The sequence below is a fragment of the Rhinolophus sinicus genome, chromosome X, assembly GCF_036562045.2.
Source record: "Rhinolophus sinicus isolate RSC01 chromosome X, ASM3656204v1, whole genome shotgun sequence".
Taxonomy (NCBI): Eukaryota; Metazoa; Chordata; class Mammalia; order Chiroptera; family Rhinolophidae; genus Rhinolophus; species Rhinolophus sinicus.
Genome location: NC_133768.1, coordinates 41188403 through 41201743, shown reverse-complemented (window position 1 = coordinate 41201743; position 13341 = coordinate 41188403). Strand labels below are relative to the sequence as shown.

The 13341-nt window shown below is 40.9% G+C and overlaps 1 protein-coding gene across 2 annotated transcripts; it reads right to left on the bottom strand.

The window, feature by feature from the left end:
- Window positions 1–6984: 6984 nt before the first annotated feature.
- On the bottom strand, window positions 6985–13032 carry NUDT11 (nudix hydrolase 11). Of its 2 annotated transcripts, XM_019719836.2 has the most exons (2): window positions 11819–13032; window positions 6985–7915 (listed from the first exon to the last, which is right to left on the bottom strand). In XM_019719836.2, coding segments are annotated over exons 1-2 (495 nt in total). In that variant the 5' UTR covers window positions 12313–13032; the 3' UTR covers window positions 6985–7914. The 2 variants fall into 2 exon arrangements, with proteins under 2 accessions (XP_019575395.1, XP_074179325.1); XM_074323224.1 differs by lacking the exon at window positions 6985–7915 and having other exon boundaries at window positions 11818–12712.
- Window positions 13033–13341: the final 309 nt, after the last annotated feature.

The following is a 13341-nucleotide window of genomic DNA, read 5'->3' as shown; positions in this document are numbered from 1 at the left end:
TCAAAATAATTCTTCTACAGATGCTTAGAGAGCTGCAAGAAAATAGAGATAAACAATCTAACAAAATCAGGAAAACAATATAAGAACAAAACGAGAAGTTTGCCTGAATCTTTGGCTCATGTCCCCTTCTTTCTTCTTCAAACCCATCATTCTAACCTATGTTTCTGGTGTCCAATCTTTATTTGGACTTTGATCCCTGGCCTCCGTTTTATAAGGACCCTCCGGTGACTTTTGCATTTCAATTATTGTAGTTTTCAACTCCAGATTTTTTATTTGGTTCCTTTTAAAAAGCAATTTCTATTTATTGATATTTCCTGTTTGATGAAACATTGTCATCATGCCTTCCTGTATTCTTTAAACATGGTTTCCTATAGTTATTTGAACATACTCATAATAGATATTTTACAGTCTTTGCCTGGTCCCCTCAAAGACAGCTTGTGTTGCTTGTTTTGTTCCTGCATAAAAGTCACTCTTTCCTGTTTCTTTGCATATCTCGTAATTTTTTTTCTTGAAAAATTGACATTTTAGACAGTGTGGACCACCAGAGATGAATAAGATTTTGGGAGGTCCCTCTTTGATTATCTCTTTCAATAACTCCCTTTTAGATTTCAAGCTGATGTGCCTCTATTGGTATTACACTGTAATTATTAACGGACTGTTTTATTGTTTTAGAAAGTGCCCTGGGCCTTAAATTCTTCCATGCTCTGATCCAAATAATGTCAGCCCTCTCAGGCAGGGCCCGGGAGCTGCAATATTTTTTGGCTTGCCCTCCTCACCCAGGGCAAAACCTTTTTCACTATGGAATGGGAGCTAGAGTTGAATGTATGAGCTGCTGTCAGCCACTTGGCTTCCACTGCTTGCCAAGTATAGATTTTTCACAGCAGGTGCAAGGGTAAATATCAATCTAAAAAGGAGGGGGGGGGGATGAAGTTTTCCATGGCACACAAAGGAGAAGAGATACCCCCTCCCTTTTCTTAAAGCATATACTTTTGAAAACATTTAATTGTGAATTCTTCCTCTGCTCCTTTGTGATGTACGTAAATCTTTTGAAAATCTAAGTAAGCCTTTTACCAGCTTTACAACCGAGGAATGTCTTTCTCAAGGATCCGGGACCCATCTCTTTGAAATGTAAATATCAAGGAAGCTAGCACCTCTAGCTCTCCATCTCCTTGTGAATTTTGACTCAAGTGTGGTTCCAAATTATAACCACTTAAGGTATAAAGTTACGTTTAAGTTTTATGATTACTTTGGATAAAGGAAATTAGTGAAGACAAATGGCCACTTCAATTACCAGGTGAATTTAAGATGAATTATGTGTAATATATGGTTTCATTAAGTCCTCTTACATGAGGACAAGTCATTGTTTATCTTGAGAACATGCACGTAATGGGTTGTATCTGCCTGGGCTACGTAAAACGGTGAGATTTTTTTTCCTGCCTTTGCAATCTCTTTAGCAGATTCCCTGTGATACACATCACATTCTGGTATAATATTTATTTAATAATAAAACTATTTCCTTTCTCTTCTACTCTTGTGGAGAGGTTTTCTGGGTTGGCAGGAGATTTTGTTTGTAACTAAGGCTTTCCAACAGTAGCGCCTGGAGAAAAATGGGAACTGCCACTGGACTGCTGAATCAAGTGGAAGAGCTTTTCCGCAACCCGATGCTAGAGGAGATGGGTGCTACTTCTATTCAGCTGCTGGTGCTCAGATGCTAAATCTGCTGGAATTGTTCTTCAGCAACATGGAGATGTTGTTTATTGAGACGTCTTTAGGGTCCAGAATATGGCCTATTTTTGAAAAGGTTCCATGTACTTGAAATGAATGTATATGTTGATGTTTGGTGGAGAGTGGTCTTTAGGTCTATGTTAGTCTAGTTGTTTTATAGTGTTGTTCTTTTGTTGCTACTAGTATCCTGGAGCAACCAGACCATTCTTAACTGTTAAGGTGCCCATTGCTTTCAACAACGCCATTAGGCATGAAATTTCCAGGTTCTTTTCCAAATAAATTCATTCCCTTCAGGCAAAGCTGCTATGTATAGTTCTCTTACAGCCTGCCTCTCCACCCAGGCAGAAACTCCAGACAGCTGTACCTGAACTGGGGGATGAGTACAGTAGGCCACAGCTCTTGCAGTAACACCACACTGGGCACTGGGGGCAGATAGCCCCTGGTTAGTTCAGCTTGCTTGTCTCCATGTAGAAAATTCTACAAAAGGACTGGGGCAGAAGAGATTGGATCCCACTATTCTTGGCCTGTCATGCCTAAGTCTGAGCTCTCACCCTATAGTTGGGAGTTAGTTCTCCAGCCCAGGCTTGCCTGGAATAGCACTTCTGCAACACGGGACTGTGACAGAATAAAAGACCCTGGTGGCCTTCTCCTCCTAGGGCAAAAGCATAGACCTAGCCTAGAAACTGAGGGGATAGGGAGCTCCCATCTTCTTGGGCACATCCATATCTGGAGTAGAGTTTGTCACATGGAGCTGGGGGAGATGAAATTGGTATAGCTCAAATGCCAAAAATTCTCACTATTTTTACAGAGATTTAGTAGATTTTCTCGAACAAAGGTTTATTCATTTGCTGTATACCCTTATGACAATTTCTAGGTACTTTAAATGCGTGTGTGTGGTGTGCATGTGTGTGTGTGTGTGTGTGTGTGTGTGTAAGTACATGTAATTGTCACCAATTAAATGGTGTTTCACTGGGCAGTGGGTCCATCAAGATTTTCACACAATCATTCTGGAAGTCCTGCACCTACCCTTAAATGTGGGTACTCCTTAGGGAGGTCTTCAGTGCCCTCTCTCTACACCCTATACTGGATGGCCTTGTGTATACCCACCTCTTCATTTACTACCCATCTACTAATGACGCCAAAATCTACACCTCCAGCTCATTCTTTTTTCCTAAGCTGCATGTCTGTGTATCTCTGCCCTTCTGTATATCTCCAAGTTAATCTTGGAGTATTACAAACTAAGTTATAAAACTAATCTCATTTTCTTCTCAGCCCTGCACAACTAATGCTTTCTATTAGATTCCATCTAAGGGAATGGTATCATTGACTCAGTTGCTTCAGCCAAATATCTTTAAATATATCCATGATATTCACCTCTCTCTCATCTCCCACATCCGATTAATCAACTCGTGCCCCTTTAAACCCCATGTATTTCTGAAATATGTCCACTTCTATTATGGTTAACACCCTAGTTCAGGTCACTAGCATTTCTCACCTAGATTATTACCATATCTATTACAATCTTCTCTCCCTTTTCAAACAATTTTCCACTCTTTAGACCAAGTGATGTTATGTCTCCTCTCCTCAAATTCCCGAATGAGTCACATCAGACCCTCTATAACCTGGCTTTTTCTTACCCTGTTGGCTTCATCTCTAGAAGATTCCTTTCCTCTCTACACCCTCAGACTATGTCCTAGACATAATGAGCAAGCTCCTATCTGGCTTCCATTACCTCACACCTGCTCTTCCCTCTTTCTGGAACACCCTCCCACTACTCCTCTTGGCTGACTCCTAGTCATACATCAGGTGCCAAGTTATGTGTCATATCCTCTGAGAATCTCCTCCCTTCCTCAATAAACTAGGTTAGTTCCCCCTATTATGTGCTGGCAGAGCCCAATCTCCACTATCATAAAAAAACACTTAGTACATTTTGTTGAGATTTCTTATTTTATTATGTCTCCCCAATACACTGAGAGCTCCATGAAGACAGCTGCCATGTCTCATTTCCTTAATCCACATATCCCTAGATGTAACAGAATTCTTGGCCTAAAAGTTCTGAATAGCTTTATCACGGCTAAAGCTCAATTATGAGGATGGAGATACTAGATAAATGCAAACACTTTCTTATTTATCTACCAGGTTAAAGCTAGATGAAAAAAACAGTTTAAAGAACTCAAAATTTTATTGATTAGAACATAATAGAGGATCTTTCTTCATATATAAAACATATTAAATTTAATTCATGATTAGAAAAAGGTAATTTGTAAATAGACTTGGACAGCAGGGTGTTCTTGGGTAGCAGAGTATTCCTGGGAAAGGTTTCCTCACTCTAAATCAAATAATCCAGGACTGGGCTAATTTCTAAAATGACTACTAGGGAGTGTGATGCCATCATTGGGTCTATCTACTAAGAGTTGACTTTGTAGTCTATGTCTTTGTAACACCCAAGAATGAGGTCTAAATATGACTTGATAGACAAAAGGAAAAGAGATTCGATAACAATCCTGTTGAGTCCTCTACATGCTCAGCACTGACCTCAAAGAAGTCTAAACTTCCAGAGGTCCTAGCCTGCTTCTTCACTATGCTGCATAGGCTTCTTGGAACATGGAGGGTTCCCATGTTCACTATGTCGAAAAAAGGTGGAGCACTTCACTATAAGATATTGCCAGTCCTGTTCTTCATCGTCTTAACAGAGCATGAGCTTTCAAGTAATATAAAACTGAATTTCTATCCCCAATCCATCACATTCTAGCCTGTTGATCCATTCCATTCATTTCAGGTTCACATCTTGAATCCTGGGATATTAAATTTGAGACACTTAGAGTACTGTTTGGCGATTGAGTTGCAGGAGCAGCTTTCCCTTCTCCACTTTGTCCTTAACTGAATCTACAAACTGAAATTTTGGTAGTGATGGGGAATTGGGGAGCGGAGGGACTTTCCTAGGCCACTTGGAGTCAGGCCAAGTTAAGGAAATAGTCTAACAATGAAACCTAGGAAATATCTGATTTGTGTGGTACCATGTTTCCCTGAAAATAAGACCTAGCTGGACAATCAGCTCTAATGCATCTTTTGGAGCGAAATTTAATATAAGACCTGGTATTATATTACATATTACATTATATATTATATTAAGACCTGGTCTTCTATTATAGTAAAATAAGACCGGGTCTTATATTATTTTTTGCTCAAAAAGATGCATTAGAGCTGATTGTCTGGCTAGGTCTTATTTTTGGGGAAACATGGTAGTTATAAATTATGTTCTTTGTATGCATGTGCTTCACATGATCTGGTAAAATTCAGTAAAACTCCATTAAAAGTTATGGCCTGGTCTCTGGTGTGTTGTAGGAAATTAGGGAAAATGAAAGCATATTTTGGGATAAAAAGGTAGAAATGGGAAAACAGAATTCCATTCCCCAAATCCAGAGTTGTAGCCTCCACAGGGGTTTGCCAGTTGAAAACCACTGTGCCTAAAAGAACAGCAACCTCATGAGGGCCAGAGGCTGCAGAGAGGTAGTGATATGGTAGTTTGCTGAGGCTCCAGAGAAGATAGTGAACTTTCTAGAAAACAATGTAGTAGCAGGCCTACTTTTAGCCAATATATCACAATCGTGTGATTATTAAAGGGGCACCCCCTCTGAACTGATGCCACTACCACCCCTGCCACCAGCCTCAGTGTTTGGTGAGTAGAAAGTTTGTATGGGAAGTAGGAAACAAGCAAAAACAAAACAAAACCAGGCGAATTCCATCCCGCATCAGGACTTGGTGAGTAGAGCTTGGTCTGGATTTCAGACCCAGGTTTTGTGCCATGCCTGCTTCACTTGTGCAGGACAGAAGTAGCCCAAATTCTGTAATGGCTTTGAGCATTACTAAAAAATTCTGAGGAACAGCAAAGTGCCTGTGTGGTGTGTGCCTAACAATAAAGGGAGGTATGGGTTTTTGGAAATATTCTGGTGGAAGGGCAACTATGGCATTCATTTTTGGGTTACACATATTTAGGCTGAAAATCTATACACACGTGTATCTTTTTCAAACTTGGTTATTCTGGGTAGGCAGATTACCTGTTATTTTTGATTCAGTTACTTTTGGGGTAATTTTCCAAGTTTTCTGAAATTGAGATGAATTAATTTTGTAATCAGGAAAAATAAATCAATGTTTTGATGTTTTTTAATTATAAATTGTAGAATGGGGAGTGTTGTGTATCTCATCTGGAACCTAAGCTTATGTCCACCATTGGGATTCAAAGTGTTCTGGTCATGTGTGGCATGTGGATAGGGCTAAAAGACTTTTTGCATGTGGAACTGGGAGAACTCCAAGGAAAGAATTCACACTAAGCTAAACATATTTTCACACTAAGTCTGCAAATATGTTTAGCTCAGGAACAAAACCTAGATTTTGAAGGGGAGGAGTCTGTTTAGGCTGTGGATTTATCCTTTCTTACTTAGGTCTTAAGGATACAGGGGGGACTGCAAAGTAAACGCTGAAGAAGTTTTTTTTGCAATTTTTATTATGGAAATTCTCAAACATATACAAAAGTATAGAGAATAGTATAACGAATTCCCAAATACCCACCATTCAGCTTCAACAATTATCAATTTACTGCCAATCTTGTTTCATCTATACGCTCACCTATCCCACCCTCAGATTTTGAATCAAATACCAGTAGCATATCATTTATCTGTAAAATTTACATACATTTCACTGAAAGATAGGGATTTTTTTAAAAAAACATAACCACAGTACCATTCACACCTAAAAAATACCCAATAAATTGGGGAGATGTTTTTATTTAAAATTCTGCAAGGATTGGGGGAACAATCAATACATTTCACTGGTACCATAAGGAAGGATGTAACACTAAAATGGGGCACTTCCCCCCCTCCATGTCATTCCTTTATAAAAGCCACTTTGGAGCCTTTGTAGGGAGCTGAGGAAGAGTGCTGACATCATAAACCCCCAGGCAAAACTCCACAAAATTTCCTCTAAACATCTTTGTCTTTTTCTTAAAGTTGTTCTCCCCGAGGCAGCTGACCCAAGTCCTTTCTAAATCCTTCATTTGCTGTTCTCCCTTCACAGAAGTTCCCCCTCCCCATGCCTTTTCCAAGTGACAACATTTAGCTATCTCTCAGTTCTCTGCACTCTCACATGCAGAAACCAGGTGGGATGAGGAGTTAGCTGAGTGTATTGGAAAAGGGGATGAAAACTATGGCTGACTGAATCAGTACGAGATACAAAAGAAAACTAGGCAAACTAAGAGACATATTAACTTTGGAAACTGCCTACACTGCAGTCTTTATTGGCTCTGGCATCAAATAATACAGTATACTGAATCAGTAAAATGAGAAAACAATTTTTTCTTCAAAGAGATGTTAACATTACATGAAAGAAGTGGTTAGGGCATTGCAAAAACATCAAATTTATTATTTGTATATCATTTTAAAATTTTTATAAAAACTCACATTATCTTGTATTCATTGTATTTACTTTTATAGTTAGTTTTATATAGCAAGTGATTTTCTTGAATAAAATTTTCAGCAAATTAACAATAGTACAAAAACACTGAAGTTGGTACACAAAGGACTGATTCTATAAAATGTTGCCCTAAGTGATGGAGTAATCTTAAAACTGTGTTATCCACTGTGTGGTATGACAGAAATGAGTAATAATTCTTGTCCTTGAACATCTTACAAGTGCTTTGAAAAGTTACTGAAACACCTGATACAGAAAAGCCACATAAATTGTGCCTAGACAGCATATACTCTAGTAGCCAGAGTGGAAAGGGAACGTTTTGCCACATCGTGATGACAAAACATGAATTAAATCAAACAACCTTCAGTGATGCCAACCATATTTCAAGTAGTGTCTCAGATGCGAATATGCAAAGATTAAGGAAACATGGTCCTTGCTCTCAAGGATATCATAGTCTAATGGAGAAGGCAGACACATCAAAAAAGCACAACAAAAGGCTATAGGTGCTGAACTAAGAGTCTGTTCACGTACAACAGTACAACAACCAGGGCAAGAGGAGTCAGTGAAACAGACAGGGATGGGCTGTCCCAAGACGTAGGCGGAAACCCAGATGAGCTATCTCCGAGGAAACCTGGGAGCGTTCTCCTGTACTTGACAATTCCATTGATCGATGGTTCACATTAATGATTCTTTCAAAGCAATCCTGAACATCTTTGCTGTTCATCTGGAAAAACAACCCAACATATGATTAGCAGGCTTATACTAATTTAACAATTCCTCCAATCAACAAATGTACAAAGGGCCTATTATCTGCATCTCTCACTTCACATTTGGAAAGCCTTCAAAGAGTTACCTAATGCAGATGCAACGTGAGTCTGGATAAGCAGCTGAGGGAGTTACAGGTCAATACGTATGAATTATGAAACAAAAAAGTGAGGAAACCAGTGATACTAGTTTTGCAAAAGGGGGGTGGCCATCTAAGACAAAAACTCCTAAATTCCATGATCTGGATGCTTATGGAAATAATTCAGGTTGGTTCACACCTATCAAAGATTTTGCATTTAGTGGCCAAACAGCCATGCAAATAGGCAAGTTCAGTAAATTGTAAGAACCATGACACACAAAGAAGAGAGTATTTTAACCCAGGTGGTCAGGAAAGGCTTCTCATAGAAGTTTATGAAGTACCTATTTTTATTATCTCCAATTTTATATTTAAAAAAATGGAGCATCCGATAGATAACTTGGCTAAAGTTACACAGTGAGCAAGAACTGGAACCAGTTTTCACGCCTAGGTCTGACTTCAAAGACCCAGTTTAGTTTCTGTCACATCAAACTCTCTCATAAAAATGTCATGTTTTACTTCAGTCACCATGGTTGTCTTTCTACTTTTCATAGTGCTGTTTGCCCATAAACATTTAAAATCTGCTAAATATGGTATTAACAGTTTATCAGGAGACAAGTACCATGAAAATATATTGATAAAACTCTGTTCATGTTTGGTAGCTCCCACACATGGGACGCCTAGAAGTAAAAGCTCTGTACAAATATACATTATTTATTTGTGTGTGCAGGTATGCACATACACACACAATTTCTTGAAAAAATTTATACATTATAGACACAGCACCAATTATTTCCAGTATATCTATGTATCTACATTAACCTCTAATGTTTTCTAAAACATTAAAATATTTGACCAGCTGAAAATGTTTATAAAACATGCAGAAAATAAATTGCTGATTCATGTCTGCAAACCTCAATTATTTGTGGAGAGTTCTCTTTTTATTTTTTTATCCAGGGGAGGGCTGAAAAACCAAACAATGTACAAGTGACTTTTTCACATTCTTAGAAGGAAAAAAATCCTAAATGTACATCAACCTTTGGAGTGCTGAGGTGGTAGAAATTTTCTATATACTACCTCTGCTCACAGGGCTTAGCCTGAGACTCTTGGTCTTGAAGAGAAAAAAAAAACCTCCTTGGAGTTTTAAAATATTCTGACTAGGCTGGGTTCCAGAGAATATTCCACAAAAACTGCTTAAATGAACCTGACGGTCAGTCCTGAAAAATAGCGCAACTTATTCTAAATGTTTCTGGCAAAAAAAAAAGAAAAGAAAAAAAACGACAAAAGAAAAAACATAATGTATTTATAGGCTAATAATTCTTAATAATGGATCAGTATGAATACTGTACATTTTTGCCTTTGTCAGATATATAAGAACCAAATTAAGATGACTCATTATTACCTCTATAAATAACAAATACAGGTTAAGCCTCCAAAGTATTTGTGAACAGCATTTCAGGTGGAAAGAGTTTTATTTAAAAAATTATCAATAAGAATCCAGTACATCTGCTATGTTAATGTTCATGTAGAATATAAGAATCTTCTTGAATAACTAGGTTAGCAGGGGAAAAATATCTTTGGGTTTATTTGAGATTGTATGAATAGTAAAAGTCAATTTAGGTGAAATTGAAAATATATGTGTCCAAATATGTATTTGATACAGTATACTTAAGAGAAAAACAGAAAAACCCTCAATAACCATATTTGATCAAACTATATAATTCAGATAATGAAACTGTCATTGGTTTTGAAAACCCAGTTTATTTTTAGTTTACTTTCATAGCATTAATATGGAAAATGTCTTATGAACTAAAACTTATACTTTATCTGTACTTAAATATGTAATAAGATTTGTTTTCAAAATAGTGGCACCAAATTTCTTTAGAAAGTGAAATGAAGCCGACTTTTTAGCAGTAATTATAGAAAAATGTTAATAGTTCATAGAATTACAATGCAAATCAAATGGAGAAAAATTGAGTATTTTGAAGTATAAAACACAAAGCACACAAGGGAGCAGCACATGAGTATATATTCTAAAATTCAATATGTAAAGTTCAAAAACATAACTATTCTATGGTCTTAAAAGATAGGAGGGCAGAGTACAGATTATGAGGAGGAATGCAATGGGCTTTTGAGTTACAGGCAACATTAATTTCTTGATCTGGATTCTGGTTACATGTATGTGTTAACTGTCAAAATTCATTAAGCTATACAGTTAAGATGTATGCATTGTTCTGTACGTATGTTGCACAACAGTAAAATATTAATTTTTTAACACGGGGTAACTCTTAAAATTTTAGGAGGAACTGTGTTTAAAAACAGGTCACTTTGAGGAGGAACAAAACATTTTAAATGACCGTTATTTTCTATTCATTATTTACTAGAATATTTGAAAAGTGTTTAAGTATTATACATGGAATGACCTTTATTTTATCCTCTTCACAAAGTAGGTTTTCCCTCTACCAAACCGCTGATATGGCTGGGGGAATACAGGTAGCTCCAGAAAGAGTCCTAAGCAATTGAGATGGGATTCCTGATTTCAAGCAAGTATCAAGGTAAATGTATGGTTTTTAAATTTGGCACTCCCAAAAAGATTGTCCTGTGGGACAAAACATACAGCCTCAATCTTTAAGAGAGATTGTTTCGGTGTTCTAACACGTTGAAAGTCTTTAACAGTTGAATATCAAGAAAGGAACCTCACTCAGTTGGGATGTAATCACCATATAGATCCCATTTCTGTGGCAACTGGCAGTCAGGAAGTTTAAATGGAATGTCACTAAATTCAAATATGCGGAATAACTTCCTTTCAAAAACTAGTTTATATTGAGAGAACCATGGTAGTTCTAGGGGCCTGAGAAAGGGGCAATGAGAGCTGCAAGTTCAGCATGCTACATCATACTCTGAATAGTTTTCATGATAAGATATATATGACTAACAATACCTTCCTGAGAAATACGTACTCTGAAAGTAATATTTTGTTAAACTACATTTGGGTTATATGGGGAATGGCCATTTCAAGTGGGGAGTGAAAAATTACCAGTTGTGAACAATTTTTGCGTATCAAATTATTTACATATGAATGAAGAAATTTCTGGAAAGGGTAAATTAGATCACATTTCTGAAGATAAAATTATGGTCCAGTGCAGCCAGAGCACAAGATGTCAAATTTCTTCGACCATTTTTTAAAATTCAAAACTGATCGTTTAAACCAATTCCCATCACTGAAGAGCTTGCTGACAAGGGCTAACGCCGTGAATAAGAAAACAACTCAAGAAACAAAATTAATGAAAGATGCCACACAACCAAGGTGATCAGATTTTAAAGGCCTTCACTACAAAACAAACCAGAAAACTGGTACCAAAAATGCGCACACAAGCGCGCGCTCACACACACACACACACACACACACCCCACACACACGTGTGAAATGTAAAAAAAACCCACCAGCCAACCACAGAACGCGCGCCCGCGAGCGCCTGCGCGCGCGCGTACATACACACACACACACAGACAGACACACACACAGACACACACACAGGCTTTCCCAACTGTGTTAAACAGCGCTACCAAGAAGCGGTTTTCAAAGCATCTGAAAAACCGTGCAAATTGTCCGAAAACACTGCCTCGCAACTGAGGCAGTTTGCAAGCGTGATTCAGGGGTCTGCCAAGGAAACAAAAGGAGCCTCCCTCCCCCGGGGAGCCCGCACATGTCACCAGAGGTGCGCGGGCACTAGGTGTTGTAGGGCAGGCGGAAAGCAGAGAGGTCTGTGCAGGAGCGGTACATACTAGGGGTCGCTCCCCGGCACGGACAGGGCCACGGAGTTTCCACTGGTGGCGGAACCGTCCAGCTTTAGTTTCTCCAGGTATTCGGCATGCACGGGCTTGTGGCACTGGAGGACCTTGATCGCATCTTCGACTTTGAACCACTCTCGCTTCCTCCCAATGCTCACCGAATCTTCCCAATCCTCTAGAATCTCAGTGACAGTCAGGACATACACGTACGTTCTGTGCTTGCGATCTTGGTTCTGCTCGAAGACGCCCAGGAGCCGGCCTAACTTCCCCTTGACTCCCGCCTCCTCGAACACCTCTCGGACCGCCGCGCTGCCCGGCTCCTCCTCGGGCTCCAAGCCCCCGCCCGGCACGATCCAGCGGTCTGGGTACCGGCTGCTACTCACTAACAGCACCTCGTCCTCCCGCTCGCTCCGGAAGCACAGGCACGCCGCCCGCTTCTTGAAGCCCTCGGGGTCGTAGGTCCGCGTCTGGTTGGGCTTGCACTTCATCCTTCAGGCCGCCTGCTCCCGCGCTCGCTTCTGCTCGGGTCGCCGCCGCAGCCGCCGGCCGAGGTGCTGCGGAGAGAAAGGGCTACGGCGAGCGGCAGCGAAAGAGAAGCGAGCGCCTCAGCCCGCGAGCCTGGCGCCTAAGAGACGATGGGGCGGGGGCGGGGCGGGGGCGGGGGCGGCCGGCGAGGACGTCAGTCAGTCCGCCCCTCCGCGGCGGGGGTCGCGAGTGCAGACGCGTGAGTGGAGGAGGTGGAGGCACTGCCTCCGCCGCCGCTGGGCCGCCGCCGCCGCCGCCGCCGCCGCCCGGGACTGCTGGTCTACACGCAGCCCACCCGCGGCTCCCGCGCGCGTCGCCTTCTTAGCAGCCCGGGCAGGGTAGAGGGAGGTGAGGCGCCATCGCGTGCGCGTTCGCGTTCCCTTTCCACGTGCGCGTTCCCGTTGGAGGGCGAGGGGCGGGGGCGGGGGTCGGGGTCTCGCGGCTCCTGCTGCGCGGGCGCCTGGGGCCCACCGCGCAGGCGCCCGGCAGCTCTCGGGCTAGGAATCTCCTTCACGTGGAGTTAAATTCACCGCATTGTGACTTGGGCCGGGACTTTCCCACGTGTACCTTGGAACTAAACGTGGCTGTGGCGCCGGGGACGTTTCCTCACCGCCCACCAGGTTCAGGAGACACACGCAGTCGTTCTCCGCACAGTAGGGTCAAGTGCATCTTCATCATCACCCATAATGAATGGTACTGGCTTATTCATAACACGGTCCCGATCTGTCCAAAGTATCCTCGGTATTCTTGGATCAGTCTTACCTAATCTTTGCTGAGTCATATCATGCAGTTTTATTTCTTCAACAGGTTCTTCATCTAGCCAGGCATCTTGGCACAGCCCATGCACTTTTCTTCAACCCCTGTTGACATCTTACCCGCCGCCTTCCTCAGTTTCCTCATCGGTAAGCTCCTCACCTAAATGCATTTGAGTCACATTCACCCACCATCTGGAGAAACACCCCAAGTAGTGCGTTATTAAATCCCCAGAATCT